This window comes from Numenius arquata, chromosome 2 (genome assembly GCF_964106895.1).
Source record: "Numenius arquata chromosome 2, bNumArq3.hap1.1, whole genome shotgun sequence".
Taxonomy (NCBI): Eukaryota; Metazoa; Chordata; class Aves; order Charadriiformes; family Scolopacidae; genus Numenius; species Numenius arquata.
The window spans coordinates 125,144,150-125,163,710 of record NC_133577.1 but is presented as its reverse complement, the minus strand read 5'-3'; the positions used below and the strand labels follow the sequence as shown (position 1 = coordinate 125,163,710).

Genomic DNA, 19,561 nt, shown 5'->3' with positions numbered 1-19,561 from the left:
GGTTAAGTTGTGATCTGATCTGACTGCGAATCCTTATCTCTGGAAATGATCCAAAACCAAGCAGGAATGAAAGGGAAAAAAAAACCCACAAGGAAACGACCTTTTTTTTGGTTTTGTACCCAGAGGCAACATTTCAGGTTGCATTTGGATTTTGCATTTGGTGGGGGGTGTTTTTGTTTTCTTTACAAAGTAACAAAATTCTCACAAAATTGACAAGGAGAACAAAATGGTTTACTTCTTTTTTTTTTTTTTCCCAAGCTAGAGAAACGGGGAAATAGAAAGAAAATTCCAATCTTTTCATCAAGAGACAAAAATATCAGTCAAAAAAAAAAGATTTTAAACACTGTGTTTGGAAAATTTGTAAGAATAGCAAAGGTGTAGCTATATTAACTATACTTTCTCAGCTTTATACAAACATTTATAAAACACGAATGAATACCAGAGGGAATATTTTTATTAACAAAAAATTAAAACACAAGCTTGTAATACCTATACCAGAAAAAAAACAGTTCATTTATTTAAACAGCAGTTTAGAAACCAGAAACAAAAAAACAAACAAATTTAGTTGCTTTCCTATGGATTTAAATTTTGGAGTTAAAAATCTCCTGGTGGCTTCTAGGGAAGCCTTAGGTCTGTAGTAATTCTCAGGAAACAGCATTGCTGACTGCAGCACAAAACAACTCAAAATTGTGCTGATTCGGTACGCAAAGCCTTTGAAACCAGTGGAGCTTGTGGAGGAGTCAGAATCTTAAGAAATGCCAATATTATTTCAAGAGGGAGGGGAAAGGGAAAAAAAAAAAAAAGAAAGAAAAAGGAAAAAAAGCTTTATTTCCAAAAGGAGCAAAACTGGAAGGTAATTAAACTCAGCAGCATCCTAGAAGCCAACACAAGGCTTAACTTCTGAGTTCAGCTTGGACTGAAGCTCATGGTTGAAAGCTGATACGGGCTTTTCCTAGCGCAGGGTAGTTAACGCATGGTCCAGCAGGGCTGTAGCCTGGATATACTCTATTTTTGAGTATTTTGAGTGCTGAGACACAGCATGGAGACCATGTAGTGATCTGGTAAAGTGTGGAGAGTTAGGAGCAGAGTGGTGGTTTGCACGCTGGTCTTTCTGAGGGCCTCACCTCTATGTTAAAGAACATCTGGATCAGTCCACCTTGTACAAATCGGGTTTAGGCCTGGCAGATTGTCAGTGTTGCCCGGGGCTGGGCAAGGGCCGGCTGCCCCTGTCAAAAAGCATGAAGCATATCTGCACTTGGATTTCATGCTTGGAGTAAGAAAAACTATTTTGAGAAGGGAAGAAAAACACAAAACCTCTTCTTCTACCTTTCTCTCCTTACGGTGCCTTGTTACGAAGGAAGGGTAGTTGAGTACCAAGACCCAGGACATGCTCTGGTACATTAACACAGCTGAAAACGTTATCAGCCACGGATGCCTTAACCTATGCTGCTTGAGCAGAAGTCAGTTTGTAAATGTCTAATAAAGGACATGATGGGCATTTTTTTAAATGAGAGTAACCAAAAAACAGGATTTACTTCATATTTTAAGAAATTAGACTATATCAAATGTGTAATAAAAATATTTTCTATAGGATTTTAAAATATATACATATATAAACTACCTTAATTTTTAATGCCCTGTTGATATTGATGTGGTCTCTACAGTATCTAAGTGTAACTAAGAGAGGCTGCCCAGCAACCTCCATTATACCTCAAACAGTGATTACAAAACTTGAAGCCTTGTCCACGCTGCAAATTAAACCTGCTTGAAAACAGGATCTGAAATTGTCTGCGGGGCCTGAGCCAGCACCCACTAATAATCAGACTAAGTCCACTCCTGACCGCAGGAGCAGGATTAGGTCCTAGACACACTCTCAAAATGATGTGGTTTCCATGGGCAATGATAAAGGCACCTGAGTGAGTTACCGAGACCCTTGAGGCACTTCCTGGTAAAATAAAAAATATTAGATATTTTTATTTAGACTATTTAGGGATATTTGGAAATGCTCTTAAGACAATTTGGGCACGTTACTTCATTCTGAAGAGGGACACAAACTGACTGTATCCTGGACATAGCCTTTGCTCAGACACGGGATGTAGACTTTAGTCAAGCTTAAGGGAGGTTGAGAGCTTGGGGGTGATGATGGAGCAAAAGAGCATTCATGCCTGCATCCTTCCTACAGCATTCATCTCCATATATTGCCCTGGCCTTGCTTACCCAGCCCATGTGGAGGAGGTAAGAAGGCACCAGATCTTTCTGAGAAGATTTCCTGTGTCAAGTGCCTGCAATAGCCCATGGGGCTGAACTGGCACTTCCATCAAAGACAACTTAAAAGTAGTGAGGGAGGTGGAGGGGGATTGAGGGCCAAGAAGCACAGATTACAGTCCACCGAGGACAGCGAGGACACGGCTCTGGGCTGTGCCTCCAACACCCAGCCAAACACAGTTTGCATTCCTGTTTAATCTAGCACTGTGTCCAAAGCAAGTTCAGATTCACTTTCCACGCAAGGTTTGAAGCACAGTGTAGACAAGGTGTGAGGGCCAGATCCTGATCTAACGCAGGCAAAATTCACCATTATCATTGGCCTGAGCACTTACCCTTGCATTATACTTTAAGGTAGGCACCATGGGAGTTCTCCTGCTTCAAAGAGTTAATATAGGGGATTTGAGCACCTGCAGAGGAAAGCTTCTCGCTGAGCTTTCGGTTCATCTGCTCCATGTGCCTGGTGTTTTTCCTGGCTTGCCGGAGAGACCTCTTGACTTTCTTCACCCGATCTCGCAGCTGCTTGTTGCGCTTCTCCAGCGTTGCCACCTTCTGCTGCAACTTCTTCACCCTGTCCTCCTCCTCAAACAGAGCTTTTTGGACCGAGGAGCACATGAGCTGAGGGGACAGCAGAAACGAAATAGCAACTGGTGAGCTTTACACAAAAACTTATTAAAGGGTTAATTCAGATGTTCCTTGAAACAGCTCTCAGTTCTTCAAAAGTAGACTGGGTTTTTGGAAGTTCTATTCTTTTTTTATACCTTTTTTATTAAAATCCACTCTTTCACTTCTGTATTCAGATAGGACCCAAAATCGTAGATCTTAATGATACTAGTGATTCACAATTACTTTTATGAATTGTTTTGACAGACCTGTCCAGTCCACGGAGGCTACATTGAATTTATGGAGGAAGGCTGCCCCATTTCTGGTATGAAAGTGGAGTTCAGGCAAAGGGGTGTCACTTTTGGAAAACTCTAGATTTGATTCAGCTTAGCGGCACTTCAGAAACTCCAGATTTTGACGTGACCCTGCCTTTTGCTCTTCATGTCAACTTGTGAAATAAGGACAGCACCAGCCAAACACAGAACTGGTTGGTTTTGCCTTTTCAAGAACTGAGTTGTCTTAAATATTTCATTATATGGGCTTCTTTCAGACAAAACCCCTAAAGGGTAAAACCTCAGCAGCCTCTAGGAGCATTAAAGATCCCATAACTTGGGACTGAAGTGATTTTTGGGAGAGGGTCATTGGCTGAAAACTGCCCCTCCCATTCAATCCACTTCCAACTTATTGCAATATTACCCGCAGTAGGGACATCAAGCTCTTGATGTGCACTCATGACTGTGGTTCTTAGATAGGAAAAAAAAAAAAAAAAAAAAAAGGAGCCAGCTTCTTCAAAGGATGCCCAAATTCAAATCTGCTGGGTTGAATGATGGTCCAAATGCAAAACATCTGTGGGACAATTGTTGTTCCTCTACTACCTCATCCTAGGATGACCCAATGACACAGAGGTCTATCGCATCTCAGCTATATGTGTTTGCCACGTTTGCTGTCTCCTATTTCCGACTTGCCTCCTGCTTGTAGGTAAGAATGGGATGAGAAAAACAGCTACAAAGGCTGCTGACTAGTTTCTGTGCAAAGGAGTTGGGCTCCTGATGCACAGTGTCACTTGTGATGGGATGGGATTCAGCTGCCTTTTCTTAAGCAGCTAAAAGTGAGGCTCAGCTCTGGGCTCCTCTCTTTCGGTTGCCCCTGTAATGTCTGCAGGGAAAGAAACCCTTCAAGAGGGTGATCTCCACCTCCTAGGGAGGTTCTTAACAAAACTCTCCTGTTTCACTGACTACAAAGGCACCAAGTTCCATGTTTTCTACCTGGGCAACGTTTTGCAAGCAGAAAAGAAGGACAAGGACAGCCCCACCATAAAGTTTCTCATCTAGAGGAGCCACCATTGAAATCTATTTCTGCCCAGGGTGATGTGCCTCCTTCCTTTTTTTCCTACAAAAAGCATCCTGAGGTATTTTATTGTGCAAGTGGGACTTTCAGCTGGTTGCTGCACTGGTGTGCTGTGAGGAAAGGCAGTGTCTTCTGATGGATTTATCTCCTATATACATCTAGAATTTTTTTTTATATGTGTCAAGCACTCCTGGAGCCTGGATGGGCTTTTTCTGGCGGAACATTTGGAACAGACAGGGAATCTAAATAAACAAGTAAATCCTCACTGTGGTGATGAAGGATTACATGTTTCTTTCCATCTTACTTTGTAGTATTTTCAACAACTGAAAGCAGGGGAGGGAGCCCGCTTTGATGAATAACATTTCATTTGCTTTGGAAACCCCCAGCAGCTGAAAACCATGGCCAGTCAACACAAACACAGCAACTGCTTCCAGTTGCCATAAACTCTTGTTTCTTGTGCAAAAGCACTGCAGGGCTTTGCTAAAAAGCAAATGCTTTCCCTGATCGCCCTCTCACAAGAGTTCTCCTATAAATGCATGCTAGGGAGAGTGGGACCTCACAGATGAGGGCCAGAAATTGCACCAAAGAGGAGGGAATTTGGTTTTGATCACAGCTCATTCCAAGCGCTATTTGAAAACAGCCAGCACCTCTTGGCTTTCGTGTTTGCCAAACCTTTGCAAAACGTCAAGCAGAACACTTTTTGAATTTAAATCCCTGCAAAGGAGAACACTGAGTTAGGAGAAGATGTTTGTTGGGAAGACAGGAAGTGGAAACTCTACTTCATGAGGGATTTCTTGCATTTTCCATGGATGCAGTGGTAGGTGTGGCGTATGACAGCGTCCGATGCAGAGGAACAAACAATTAATGCAGCTGAAGTGTGAGGTTGTGAGAACCCAACCGTGTCTCATCTCTCTGGGCTGGCTGGTGGTGGCATGGCAATGTCTGATGGCAGACATCAGGGATGGCATTAGCCTCATCCCAGAGGCACTCCCAAACCTTTTGAGATTGGTCCTCTGTCAGTAGAGGTCGTCCATCACTACAGAGCCACTCAGAAACTTCTCAAACACCATCAAAAAGCTATCCAGCTGTGGTGGTGCAACCATCCCACCTTTTTGGTCCACTCGGAGTGATTTCCCCCCTGACCTGGGCCACATAATACAATGGACCAGAACGTTACCTGAGACACATAGTGGTACACACAAAAGAAAGAAAAGAATGGAGAGTAAGGGACCAGAATGCTACGGCAACCCCTTAGCCTACCTGGCTCCTCTGACTCCTATCATTGGGGAACAATAACAACAATCAATCACTCCTCACAATGTATGGATCATGGCCCAAAGAGAGGGGTGTGATACCAGAACTTCAAGGTCTAGCAAGTTCTACGCTTGCGCAACTGGTGGAAAGGACCAGATTTGGGCTGGAGTGGAAAAGTACCTGATGAAAGTAAATTATCTTGTACCTTATAAGCAGCAATTCTAGCGAGACCCTTTGAGCTCTCCTGTATTGCAGCGGGCTGTGACCAACATCTCCCCTGAGCTGGGACACCACTCAGGTAAACACCTCCAGGGTTAAAGGGACAGGGTGAGTCAACCCTCTCGAGTCTTAGTTATCGCCCGCTGAGGAACGCTGATGCATTGTTAGTACTTACTCCAAAACTTGAGAAGAGGGAAATTTTAACTATAGGCTGCCCTCTCTTTCATCCACCTCTCTATCTATATGATTCTAATATACACATCAGCTCTTACAAGTGTGGGTGATCTCATACCCTACTGGGTCCAAAGGGTCACCCATCAAAAGGGTCAAAAGTCGAAAGGGTCACCCATCAGCTCAGTGGACTCTCCCACTGTGGAGGGATCTTTGGTTCTGGCAGTTAAAAACTCGTGCGTGTGTGCGTGACCCCTCGAGTGGTGAGTTGGGGTGTTTGTGCATATGTACTGGTTTGGGATACCTCATCATAAATTAGTGTGAATCTTGTCATTTTTGAATCTGTAATGAAGTCTCCGCTTAATTATTTTGTTAAATCATCTCATAAATCCTTAAATCGGTTAATGATTAAGTGCTGCTAAAATTCAACCTCTTGCTCTGCCTCAAAGCATTAATAAATTTTGAATTGCTGCTAAATCATAACCGTGTCAAATATTTCCAGCCGCAACACCAGCTCATTTGCTTATGCTCTTCCAGCTCCTCACTCTCCGGTCTGAAACCCACCGTTTAGTGCTTAAATTACCTGAAGATTTCCAGAGAGATCACTGGAGCAACACGGTTATAATAAGCTGAGGTGCTGTCAGACATACTCAGCTTTGCTGACCAACAGGGCAGGCGACAGGAAGAGCCCAGCTTGATAATTGGATGCCTGCCTGCAATCGCAGGACTACCAGCCGAAAAATAAACTCTTTGCTCCTTCTGCATGGGGAAAAATAACAAGGCGGAGTCCTCACATTCTCACCAGCTGGTTGCAAACAGCATTCTTCATGGAGCTCTGCGGTGAGGATGATGTTTAAATGTGAGTCCAGTCCTACCCTTGCTGTTACTGCTGGGGCTGCAGTTCATAGAATCATAGAATCATAGAATGGTTAGAGTTGGAAGGGACCTTAAAGATCATCGAGTTCCAACCCCCTGCCATGGGCAGGGACACCTCCACTAGACCAGGTTGCTCAAAGCCCCATCCAGCCTGGCCTTGAACACCTCCAGGGATGGGGCATCCACAGCTTCTCTGGGCAACCTGTTCCAGTGTCTCACCACCCTCACAGTAAAGAATTTCCTCCTAATATCTCATCTAAATCTCCCCTCTTCCAATTTAAAACCATTACCCCTTGTCCTGTCACTACATCTCCTGACAAAAAGTCCCTCTCTTTGTCACGTGGGTGTAACCAAGTTAGTTCTAAACTGGTGCTGAGAACTGTGTAACTGCAACAGCTAAGAGCTCAGCGCAGCCTGTGTAACTAAGCCAGCTGCTGAACAAATGGGTCAGAAGTTAACCAGCCCTCGGTTCCACTCAAATGCCTCTTGTTTGCAGGCAGATGCGATATCCCTGCATCGCGCAGTCGTTCCTAGGGAGCGTATCTACGGACAGGAATTTCACACCCCGTTTTGTCTGGTCTCGAGCACCCATAAACGTGCACACTTTGCACTCGATGACCACCAAGATCAGACCTTAGTCCAAAGGCATTGCTAAAAGCTACAGAGAACTGGATTTTGTTTCTGGGAATGGCCTGTGCTCCCGTTCCCCACCACAGCTTGCCTTGTCAGGTACACTAGAGAAGGTGGGGGGTTATGCGATATTTAAGGGATAATAAAATCTCCATCCAGCAAGGTAAGTCACCAAGAACCCAGTTCCACTTGGTGCTACTGAAGGAAAGGATGGAAAAGGACGGATAGGTGATGACAACTGTTCCCGCAAGTTATCAACAGCAGACAGTTAAGCAACAGCTCCAAAATGCCACACTTGGCATGGCATACATGCCCACAGACCTCAGAAATGGAGAAAAAGACCAGGAAATGGCTCCTCAGAAAAACTTATGGGTTACTTTTCCAGGTATCTTTCAAAAGTTCCACTCTCTAGTGACCCACAGTTCAGAAGAGTCATTTGTTCTGTACATTTGTCTGCATGTCTGCCTTGCTCCTGTTTTGTTAGCAAGGCCTCCTCAGCAGTGGTTAAACTTGAGTCCAGAGCAGTACCAGGAGATGTAACAAGAAAGGTAGCACAACAAGAACTATACTGGTCTTTAAGATTTATCCCAGACAGCCTACAGCTGTGAAACTACAAATTAAATGTATTTGAGTATTTGTCTGAAACATCCTGTCACAAATACGCCCAGTTTTAAGCTTCACCACATCTAGATGATTTACAAAATCTGTCCATCTGCCAAACAAATCAGCACTGTAACAAATCAAACTGACCATCACATTACAAGCATGTGAGTCCGTGAGTTGGTGTATATATACATTTGTCTGATTGGCAGACACACACATCTGCCTTCTATAAGCTTCCTTCCAATGGGACAGTGGCTAGAAAATGTCCCATGGATAAAGGTGCAACAGTAGTGTTCATCCACCACAAACCGCCCATAAATGGCTGAAGTTAGGGTTACAGAGCTCAAGTCACTCAAAACCCAGCAATGGCACCCAAGTATTGCCCTTCATTTACCAAAGGGAGAAAAGTTGAGTTCTAGGTCATGCATGCATGCATGCTCCCCGTGGGCAGCAAAGCTGAAAAACAGTGGAGACCCACAACCTAAAAGTCCTTCATTTCAGATCTCCTAAGAATATCTTGCATGTCAGACTGGTTATGGACACTTATATATAGGGTATCATCAGGCAAGATGATTGTAGGAATGTCTTTAAATGTGTGACAGTGCGACCTGATCTCTGCATGGACTTGATGTGTTTTTAGAAGAACTGGACACAGGTCACTTTGGTTTCTTGTCCTCAAATCTTCCTCCTGACCCGCACTGCTGACTGGGGCAGTGTCTAGCTGGGATACTTCCTCAGTGTCCCAGACCCAGCGTCGCCCCACCACAACCTCTTGGGAGTGTCTGGTGGAAGAAATGAGAGTGTCTCTCTATCCCAAGCACTGTGGGTTGGGAAGCACAGCTCCTGCTCTGCTGCCGAGCCTCCTCCACACTGCATCCCAGCGAACTCACCACATCCCCACACCACTCTCCTCTTGCCCTTCCCTGCTATAAATCTGCTCTGCAGAAAAGGTTAAAACTGTCTGCATTTGCTGCACATTGCCTTGCTGCTCTGTGCTGTTCAAATTATATAAAACATCTTAAACTGAAACCTTACACAGCACAAAGTGTATACTCTGTTTGTCTCAGCACAGCAATAATTCATGAACCCTCTCTCAAGGGGATCAGGAGCCAAACATAGCTCTTCATTTTTCTTTAACTCCACCAAGATTTATTTCCCCAACCCCTTCTCTGGTCTTAGCAAGAGGAGGGCTCTGTGCCCTGGGGAAGCCGATAAGGACACGATACAGCTCACGCAGATGATCTTCACCTCTCCTGGCCAGGGAGGTCCCCTTTGAGCCCTGCCTTGCCATGGCCACATTCCAGACTCTGAGCATCACTTTCTCCTTTTGTTCAGCCCCTTTGGGCAGGCTTCGTGGGAGTGAGCTTCTTGGATGGAAAGACGGATGGTGCGGTGAAGGATAGCAGGAGGGGTCTGGCAGCGGAGGGTATTGGGTTTGGGATGGAGTGACTTAACCTCCAGTTACTGGGACTTTTCAGCCAAGACTAACACTCCTGCTGAAGTGTGGAAAAGCCCCTGCCAGCACTGTTACACCATCATGTTGGGTGAAGTGGTGGGGGCACAGCAGTGCTGGGTTAAACCACCTCTGCTTGCTGCAAGACTGCACCTTTCAGAGGTACAGAATTGGGGTTCCGAGGGCAGATCCAGCATCACTGGCGTTGATGGAGATGAGCTGGGATTTCACCCTAGGACTCCATATGAATCATCAAGATACTTAAGACCTGGATGGAGAAAGAAATTACTGTGGCTGTGTTTATCTTACTTATCTTACTGAATGCTGGGTCAGCATTTGCTGTGGGAGGTGTAAGGCTGGTGGGCACAGTCTCCAGTTCATTTGAAATATTAGGGATGGGGACTTCGTTGCGGTATGAAGCACTGCCTGCAGGGAGCCTCTGCCAGGTTACACCCACCCTGAGGTGCCTCGGCACTGCGAATGGTGTTTTTCTTCTCCATTTCACTGCTCACTAAATGCAGATTTTCACTTTAAACTCCTAAGATGAAGCCGGTCAAGGCAAGTCATCTCACCTTTCCCAACCGTCATCAGAGAAGAATGGGCATATCCAAGGGGAGACTTCTTTCCTACCTTGGCTGGACCACTTTTATGGACCCCTCTCCATTGCCTAGATAACTAGCTCGGACTGAGATGGATCCCACCCCAAGTCCAATGAAATGGCAGCTGGCATCACTGACCACATGTGGCAGGCTGCAAGGGCAGCATACAGATAGTTTTCTAAGAGTCTGGAGAACCTTGCCCTGGAAATGGACCCAAATCCATGTCCACAGGCAATCGGAAGTCTTTGAAAACAGCCCTGTTGGTTCCAATCTCCATCAAACCACTTCTTGGTGGAAAACCATCCAAAGGACTGTTAGAGGGCCTGCCAGGGGCAGCTTTTAGATTGTGTCCTGGCAGGTGTCTTGGGTGATACTTGGCCCTGATGTCCCCCTGAGCAGCTGAGAAGGGCCCATGAACCCGGAAAATGTGAACAGTGTTTACAAGCTGATACCAGGTGACAGTCACGCTCGGTTCCCTCTGCCAAGATTGAGGATGGAGGTGGAAATGTGTCTTCATGGTACTTGGATTGGTCACTGTTAGTACCCAGGAAGGGATCAACACCTTATTCCCTATAGTTGCAAAGGAAAAAAGGCAATGGTTTAACGAGAATAGAAACCACACTAATCAAGAAAACAGGAAAGGGTAAAAAAAAGGTGTAGGGTATGAGCCAGGCTGCCTACCACAGGCACCTCACTTGTGCCGAGTGAGCAGATAAGTCAGTCCAGACAGTAAATCCCTAATTTCCCTGCCCAGGCAGTGGGAGACAGAAGGTCTCCAGGAAGAGAAAAAATAAATCAAGAGGGCAGGACCTCACTCTGGGGCATCTCCAAGTCCCTTTCCTCTCCTCGCTGACCACGCAGGCAGTGAGGGAGGCACACCAAGATCCAGCCAGCTGCTTTTCCCCGCCACTCTGAGGTGGAGGGACTCCGTTCTCGCCTTGTTTCCTTTGAAAATGTTCCTCCGAGCAATTTGCCCAAGATGCCACAGGAATGCGGTGGTGGATCTGGGAGGGGAGCGGCAGTGAAGTCTCCCGTCTAAGTGGTTTAGCAGGAGCAGCCGAGCGTTGGGCTCGGTGCTCAGCCCCACCAGCCCCATACCTTGTGCTTTCAGCATTTCCAAGAGCTTCCCAAACTTTGGCACCACTCCCAGCTTGAGGTTGGGCAATGCACACCCACTGAGATGGTCAGGGCGGGGGGAAGCAGAGGGTCTTACAGCCATCCCAGGGGTTTAGTTCCCAGGGACAGGCGGTGCCACCCTGCCAGGCTCTTTGCTGAGACCCACGTCACCCTCTCTGACTCCCTCCACCAAAAAATACTCAGGGTGGCCAGTGAAATAACGAACTGTGGGGTGGCACGCTCCTCCATAGCATGCAAAAGCAGAGACAGCAGCCAGGACACAACTCCTGGCTCTCCACCCCCATTACGGGGGACGTACAGAGCTCATTGCAAGGGCAGACGGCCCGTAGACTTTGCAGCACAGCTATTCGCAAGATATAAAACCAAGGCAATGCAGTGTCTGCTGTGGTTCCTTCTAGGTACCATGTATGGGAGGTAGATATTCCTGATCCACCCCTGTCCTGTTCCTGATCAGTGCAGGGTGCAGGCGTGGATTAAGCTGTTTACTTATAGGTAAATGACGCTGAATGTTAAAGCGCACTACTCAGCTCAACTATGCTGAGCTTAAAGGAAAATGTTTTGAGTGAGGAAAGCAAAATCTTTTCTCTTTTGCTAGAAGCAATTTAGGTGCTGAAAGCAAACGTAGTTTTAAGTCTACCTTAAAAGAGTGGCTGCTTCATAGATTTCTACATTTTGCTCTGCCTGAATGCTGAAATGACTGAGTTACTGAGCTACTGCTTTTTTTTTTTGCCTTTTTTTTTTTTTCATTTCTGTCTCAGAGCTAGGGTTGTAGTTTCAGCTGGGCTTCAAAAGTCTCTGTAAGAGGCTTTTTTTTTTTTTTTAACTTGTACAGCAACCTTCCATTTCCACAGCCACCAAAGTTTCCAAAACTTGCTATCCACTTTAATTTCCGACTTAGCTTTTTCCCACCTAGTATTACTATTATCACAATAAAACTAATTAGGTCTGATATACCTAAAACTACTTTGCCAATATACCTTACCTCAAGTGTATTGTTCTCCAACTGGGAGTTGCTGTGTGACCACGTCTCCATCTAAACTTGTTTCACTTGGCTTGTATTTCAATAGGATTAGGTCACCATTCCCCCACACACATACACACAGCAAATTAATTAAATACCAAGGCAGGGATAAAAACAGCAAGACCCAGAAACAGAGTGTATTGTATCCTTCCCTCTCACTGATGGGAACACAGGGAAATGAGGAACTGCTGATCAGAGCAGCACGGCATCTTACACTTTGCTCCTATTTATTGAAATGTCGGTTTTTGAATGACTTCTACCTTGTGTTACAACAGCTCCTAGAAACTTCATTTCATTTAACAGTCCTGTTAAATACACAGTATGCACCCTATAGCAGGGTACCAGTGAAGGAAGTACAATATATTCAAATACAACATCCCCAGATGCAGCTGGAGCCAAGAACCAGCATCAGCTGGTGAGGAAACGTATTTATCTTTACCAATATTAATTTGCATAAGAATAATATTAGTTTAAACCAGGGCTATACCGGGTTTGGGGCATTTACTTTAAGTATGGTTTACTTCAAACTGATGTATTATAACTTGTAGGAGCTCTCTGGAGGTCCTAACAGAGGTGATTGATGCTCCGGTGTGGCAGGTGCTGTATGGATGCCTGCAGGCTGAGGTTTAGATTAAATATAGTTATTAGGGGTACAAAATAACAGGTGGGAGACGTGGGCTGTGGGAGGACAGGGGGGCACATGGAAGCAGTGAAACAAGGTTGATTAAGGGCTTAAAGAATTCAAAACCTCCTGTAGGTAAGGCAATGCCGTACCTTCGCATACCCCCCAGCAGGTTCAGAGTGCAAATGCTCAGTGCCCAGATCCTCTGTTGCCAAGAAGAGAAGGGAAGGACTGGGCTCAGTAAATATAAAATAAAAAAATATTTTATATATAATATGAAAAAACCTTCGCTTCTCTGTCACCTCTAAGTCAAAATGGGGAAAGAGAGAAGCAGAGCAAATCCCAGCAGGCTGTGGATGGGTATTTGCAAACGGCCGCAGTGTGACTGCAATGCATTAAATGCTGCCTCTCAAGACAGCACAGAAACAGGGACATTTACTCTAAGTGGAGACCGTGTCTTCTCCCCAGCAAATACATCATACCTAGGGGAATTTTTATGCACAGGAGGAGAACCCCGGCTGAGAAAGGCAAATGTTTAAAGTTAACGCAACATCTATAAAAGTCGTGTTCCCCTATAAATCCCTCCACTCTGGACATCTTGGCTTCATACTTCACATGAGCTGCTGCAGCTGAGCTGCCTTTACAAACAGATAGGATTTCCTTGGCTACAGGCTCAACGGGAAGCCCTGAGCCTGCACTGCTGCTGGGCAAAACTTCTGGATTTCCAAGAGCAAAGGCAGGTGCCCCGGGGCAACCTGCTGTTCTCCGGTGCCGCTGGGAAGTGGAGGTGTCTGCCCTGCTCCTGAGCATCTGTAGGAACTGCTGGAGACGTTTTACTTCATTTGTCAAGTCCTCTTGGGTGCAGGAAGGCGAGGGGAGTGAAAAGGGCATACACAGACTTGTATTTATCTGTGCTTGGTGGGTCCCTCAGGGTAGTCTTTGCACCACCCTGCTTAATGTATGTAACCTAGATGCTGGGTAGGAAACACTGGTTTTCTGGGCTCTTTCCACAGTCAGTGGAGAGACAGAAATTCCTCTGGAGGATGAGTCAGAGAAACTAATTCAGAGCAGGGGAGCAGGCACTAAAACAGAGCTGAGCAGTATGGAAACAACTCCGACACTGTGCTTACGCACACAGCCGGAGATGCCCCTGCCAGGGCAGGAGCAGGACAGGAGTCTCTAATGAAGCCTGTCCCTACAAGCAACAAGGGATCTGTGAAACCTTGAGGGAAATGACGGCAGCAGCATTGAAATCAGGCTGGATGAAGCACGGGGGCTTGACGCAGGGCATCTGCATCTGCTCCCGAGCCATTCTGCAAGCCTGGAGCAAAGAGGAGCCCTCAGCAAGAAGCTGTTTGCTTTGCCCCAGGCAAGTAGCCCCAGGAGAGGTGACCGAGCCAGCGGTGGTGAACCGGCACACGCACGGCAGAGGACCGGGCTCAGCCCTCATCCAAGCATGGAAGTGCCACCGGTTGCCACAGCAGTGAAGTGGAAAAGCTTCAGTGAGGTTGAAGAAGCAAAGACAAAGGGATGGAAAAACAAACATCTGCGACCCACAGGCACTCCCTGGCTAACGTCAGCACACCGAGAAAGGAACCGAGGAGGCAAAACGCCTGAGAGACTAATCAGCATCTCTGAATAACAAGCTCCAAGCACTAACATCTGGCTGACGGGAGCTCACTGCTACTCCCTGATATTCCCGTCCCCCCGGGCAGCTCAGAGCAGCCTGTCCACAACTCCAGCTGCTGCGTGGGCTGTAAATCCTGAAAGGGCCCCGGACCACCCTAGATGCAATAAATGGGCAACAGGCTACTCTGAGCATGGCAGGGTTTGGCAAATAGCCAGTCTTCAAGGTGCAGAGACATGGCATTTAGGGGACCACCCTCCTGCTTGCCTGTGCTTGAATGGCCCCAAGCATTTGGGGCATTAATGTCTGTTTCCGTAAAGAGTCAAAAGCTCCTGTTTCACTCTGGTACAACCCCTCAGATAGGGTCCTGTTCCCGAGCCAGTATTGAAATTCTCAGTAGAAATTTCAAGTCAGAGAAATATAAGGTCATATTTGAAATTGAAAGCCGTAGTTAATGGCCCAACTCTCTCCCTGCCGATTTGCTGTCCTTCAGATCTTCAGACCTTTCTCCCCCTCTACTCTGCACTGGTGAGGCCACAACTGGAATACTGCATCCAGTTCTGGGGCTCCCCAATTCAAGAGGGACAGGGAACTACTGGAAAGAGTCCAGCGAAGGGCAACGAGGATGATTCAAGGATTGGAGCATCTCCCTTGTGAAGAAAGGCTGAAAAAGCTGGGACTCTTTAGCCTGGAGAAGAGAAGGCTGAGGGGAGACCTTATCAATGCTTATAAGTATCTGAAGGGTGGGTTGAAGGAGGAGGGAGCCAGACTCTTTTCAGTGGTTGCCAGTGAGAGGACGAGGGGCAACGGGCACAAGCTGGAACATAGGAGGTTCCACTCAAATATGAGAAGAAACTTCTTCACGGTGAGGGTGCCAGAGCCCTGGAACAGGCTGCCCAGGGAGGTTGTGGAGTCCCCTTCTTTGGAGATTTTCCAGACCCGCCTGGATGCAGTCCTGAGTAACATGCTCTGACATGCTCTGGGCAATCCTGCTTCAGCAGGGGAGTTGGACTAGATGATCTCTATGGTCCCTTCCAACTCTAAAAATTCAGTGAAATTCAGTGAAATTCAGATACACACAGAAGCATCAGGAACTCCCATCAAATGCTGCACAACTCACTGCCTTATACAGGGAAAAGCTTTTCACACAGGACTGGTTACAATACCCATGGAAAATAAGGTCTTAAGATAAGCGTGAGTCAGGTCTCCCCACACACGCAAGCCTGGAGCCCTCTCTCCAGCCCGATTTCAGGAGGAGGAGGATTGCAGCCACAGCTACACCTGACACATGCCCTGTGGTGAACCCTTCCCTGCAAGCATCTAAATTATAGAGCACGCACTCCACTGCTGGTTAATGTTACGATGGTGCCTCTCGACTGTTTAATCCTAAGTTAATAATTGTGTTGGAGCGAGATAATTACATAGCAAAGTGCCACACCACCGCACAGCGAGCACACGGCGATACCTCCGAGCTACAGTTCAGTCACACACTACTCTGCTTTTTGGCTCTTTTGTGAATTATTCCCCTGTGGTCTGAAAAGTCTTGTAAAATCCTGCTGTCAAGTGCGCTTACCTGTATGATCTGCTGTTGCTCCTGGCCAAATGCTTAGGGACAGGTAGCAAACGTATCCCTGCAAGTCTGTGTATGCATGTGTATACGAGGGCTTTAAATCTGGTTATGAAATTAATTTTCTCTATCAGTCCAAAACCACTCCCGTGGATATTCATTTTGCTCTTCTCACATTTCTCTCACACAGAAGTTATCTATACTTTCACCAGCTTTGCATTGCACCACTTTAGCAATAGCAAGAGCCAGGATCTGGAGAGCCGCGAGGAACAGTTGATCTGATTTTCCCCCCACCCCTCCTACAGTAGCAATCACAGTATCCGCACCAGGCACCATCTGCACAACCCCACAAGAATTGCCTAACATCATAGCAATAAATAAAAAAAAAAAGACAAAAGACCCCAAAACCTACAGTGAGGAAGCCAGGACCCGGGCTCTGGCCTAGTCCCTTAACGAGGACACTTTCCTTGTCTTTCGGCAATGGTAATTTTGGAATAGCAAAATCGCAATTATTTTGAGCTGCGTTATCTGAACAGCTTGTTCTCATTAAGCAACATGCGCACTTCACACCTAATCAGAGGGCAGATAAAATGAATGCACTAATCAGAGGAAAGGAACTGGATGTCTCCACTACAGAGAGGGCAATAATCAGGGGAAAAGCACTCCCAGTAAGAACTAGTTTCTCTGTGCTTAAATTCCCCATCTTCAAAAATGGGGATTACAGGACCTCTGAGATTTAGAGAGCTCTCTGAGCCATTACAGTCCCAACCAGAAAGGTCTACACTCAAAGTCTGGAGAGCGTGGGGACGAGCAATGGGGGAGCCAGGACTCATGGTCAGATACTTCGCATGAAGAATGTTCTCATTGCTTCTCTGTGCATATACAGAGTATGAGCCCAGAAACCACATTTTTCTGTGAATGGCACTGCTAGGCATTGCCTACCACTGCAGCCCTGTCTCCAGCAATCCGGAAACCCATTTTCCAGTCAGGATTCTGTATAAATTGCCTGGCACTGGAGCTCATGACTGGTTGAGCTTTCAATAATTAGGGGTTCAGTCAATAAAAGTTTGTAATATAAAAGTTGCATCTCTGTGTGTCACAGATCTGTGTGTCATTTAAATTCACATTATTCAAGATGGGGAAAATCCTGGCACGTGGATGCTTAGCTTAAGCATGTGAGCAATGTCCATGGGACTTGGATGTGTGCTCTGTCACATTCACAACACTCAGGAGGAATTTTCAAAGCTGGGAGGATCACAAATCCCACTCAAAATCATTGGACGCTTTTGGAAATATCCCCACATGTCTAAATGATTTACCAAGAGTTTAAGTTTCCTCTGAAGAGAAGGGTAATGTGGTTAAATGTGCCACAATCCTGAACCCTCTGCAGGACCCAAGGCCTCTGGAGGGACTGGTAGAGACCCTTTCCTGCAGGTATTTGAGGCCTCTCTCCATCAACCAGATGTGATTTAGGGTTAATACACGTAAACTGCAACACAAGCTCAGCTGGAAAGACTGGATAACCCGCTTGCTTAATCTGATTCCCATCCAGACAGCTCTCTCAGTTCTGCCCTGGTCTGTTTAATCCTGTTAATAAGTACATCACTGCACTGTTGTACAGTACCTACACTTCTCAGAGCAGCCACCGTTACTGAGAGACAATCAAACTGATCTACACTGCTCCCTCAGGATATAAATTTGAGGCATTTCCAGTGAAGAAGCACCAAAAAAAAAAAAAAATCATTAAAATTTGCATCATTTCAAGTGGTTTTCCTTCCATACACTCCCCACCCTAGAGATCCTACCGCTTACTAACATTTCTGTATTTAATCCCTTCCTAAAATAACCGTTTTCCATTGAGAAATTTGCAAGTGTTTGGGAGGGGGAGGAGTTGTTTGCTGTTTTGATGGAAGGAGAGAAACTAAATTATTTCCTGGCTGAGATTTATGTGTCAAGTTTTAGCTTGCAGCCAGATTTTTTTAGCCAAGTTATAAAATCTGAAGATAATTCCAACTCTTCTTCTCAGTGATTTTGTGAAGTAATTCCTGATACGTGCCGAAATAAAAGGAGACGCCAGACTATGGAGGTTTTAAATGGAAATCCCTGTGCAGAAGGAAAGGGCACTCTGGGCCCTTCCCACAGAAGGAACAAACATCACTCTGGGCAGAGCTGTCAGCAGAAATCCAGCCCCAGTTTACTAAAAACTGGTGAATATGTTGATGAACCGGTGTCTCTTAAATGCTTTGGATGCAAACTGAGAGCAAGGCAGAGGTTGCACTTGACAGTGGACAAAATGAAGATGTTTTTCTTCAGGCTTTTTTCTGGAAAGCCTTGACGTGATACCTTAAAGATGCTCCTGATCTGCTAAGACTATTCAGTTTGATGCTGGTCAGCTGGACAGTGTTATGGTCATGTCTTCCAACAAAAGGACACAGAAATCCCTCACGAAGCCACGGGCAATGTTGTACTCCTCCATCCCTTCTGTCACATTTGTCATGACAGACCAATGCAGCAGCGATGGCTCAACCGGTGCCTGGGGTAGTAAAGTGGCTGGAGCGTCTGCCTGTGGACCAACTTGAAGGGAAAAGAAAAGAGGCAGTGGAGATGAGTAACCACGTGTGCCAAAAACCCACGGTGAGACTTGGGTGCCCGAAGGGCAAGGTCTCAGGTGAGACTCACTGTGAAAAGGCTGAGGCTGTTGGCTTCACCCACGTTAGCAAGTCAGTTGGAGCAAGAGGAACATATCTGCACACTGAAGTTCTCGATGTGTTTGGGAGGACCAAATATGTGGGGAAAGGAAATCAGGTGTATGAAGGACCAGCCATGGATCCCTTGTGTTCCCACTAGGAGTTGATGCACACCAGACGGGCACCTGGAGCAGCCTGGCTGTGTTTCCCCTGGGAGGAATCTACTCAGTGTACACCAAAACCTCCCTGCGTACCAAGCCAACATTTGCTAAGCCAAATTATATCTCTTACTTATCAGGCTCGTTCCCTGTCATGAAGGAGATTGCAGTGCTTTAACACAACTTCTTCTTGACAAACCTAGGACACCTATTACACTTGCAGGTGTTTTCCCTGAGCTCCAAGTTTTGGTAGAACTTCAGAAAACAGTAGCCCTCACAATCATTGCACAGCCTCCAAACCTTCCTGATAGGTCGGCTCCAGCTTCTCAAGGTCTCGGCACTGTGCTGGTGGGGGCCTCTCACAGCTTGGCTGCGGACAGGAGGTGAAGATGAATGTGCAATGAGGCTCCAGGACCGTGTAATCCAATTGTAACTCAGAAATAGCAGCTGGCGGCTCCCCAAAGAACCGTCTACCACTGGAGCTCGCTACATTTCTCTCCCTGAAGGTTTCCTTGAAAGCTTGAGCAAAGAAGAGGGCTGGCCTGGCTCTAAAATAACCCGCCTGTTTCCCTCTACTTGACACTCTGCAAATCCTTACTGGTGCTGACATCCACGCTCTCCCAAACTCCCACATTTTTTAAGATCAGATGAACCAACAAGTGCTGGGACAACACAGAGCCCATGAAGCCACCTTGGCTGTGTTTTAATGCCTTCTGGAAAGATCC

At 46.2% G+C, this 19,561-nt stretch overlaps 1 protein-coding gene across 1 annotated transcript in view; it reads right to left on the bottom strand.

Annotated features, from left to right (window-relative positions):
* Positions 1-212: 212 nt before the first annotated feature.
* Positions 213-19,561, bottom strand: part of CCDC3 (coiled-coil domain containing 3) — a 41,668-nt gene continuing 22,319 nt past the window's right edge. Inside the window, exon 3 of the mRNA XM_074169055.1 lies at positions 213-2,880. Coding sequence (XP_074025156.1) covers positions 2,605-2,880 — 276 coding nt within the window. The 3' untranslated portion in view covers positions 213-2,604. The remainder of the gene's footprint in view (positions 2,881-19,561) is intronic.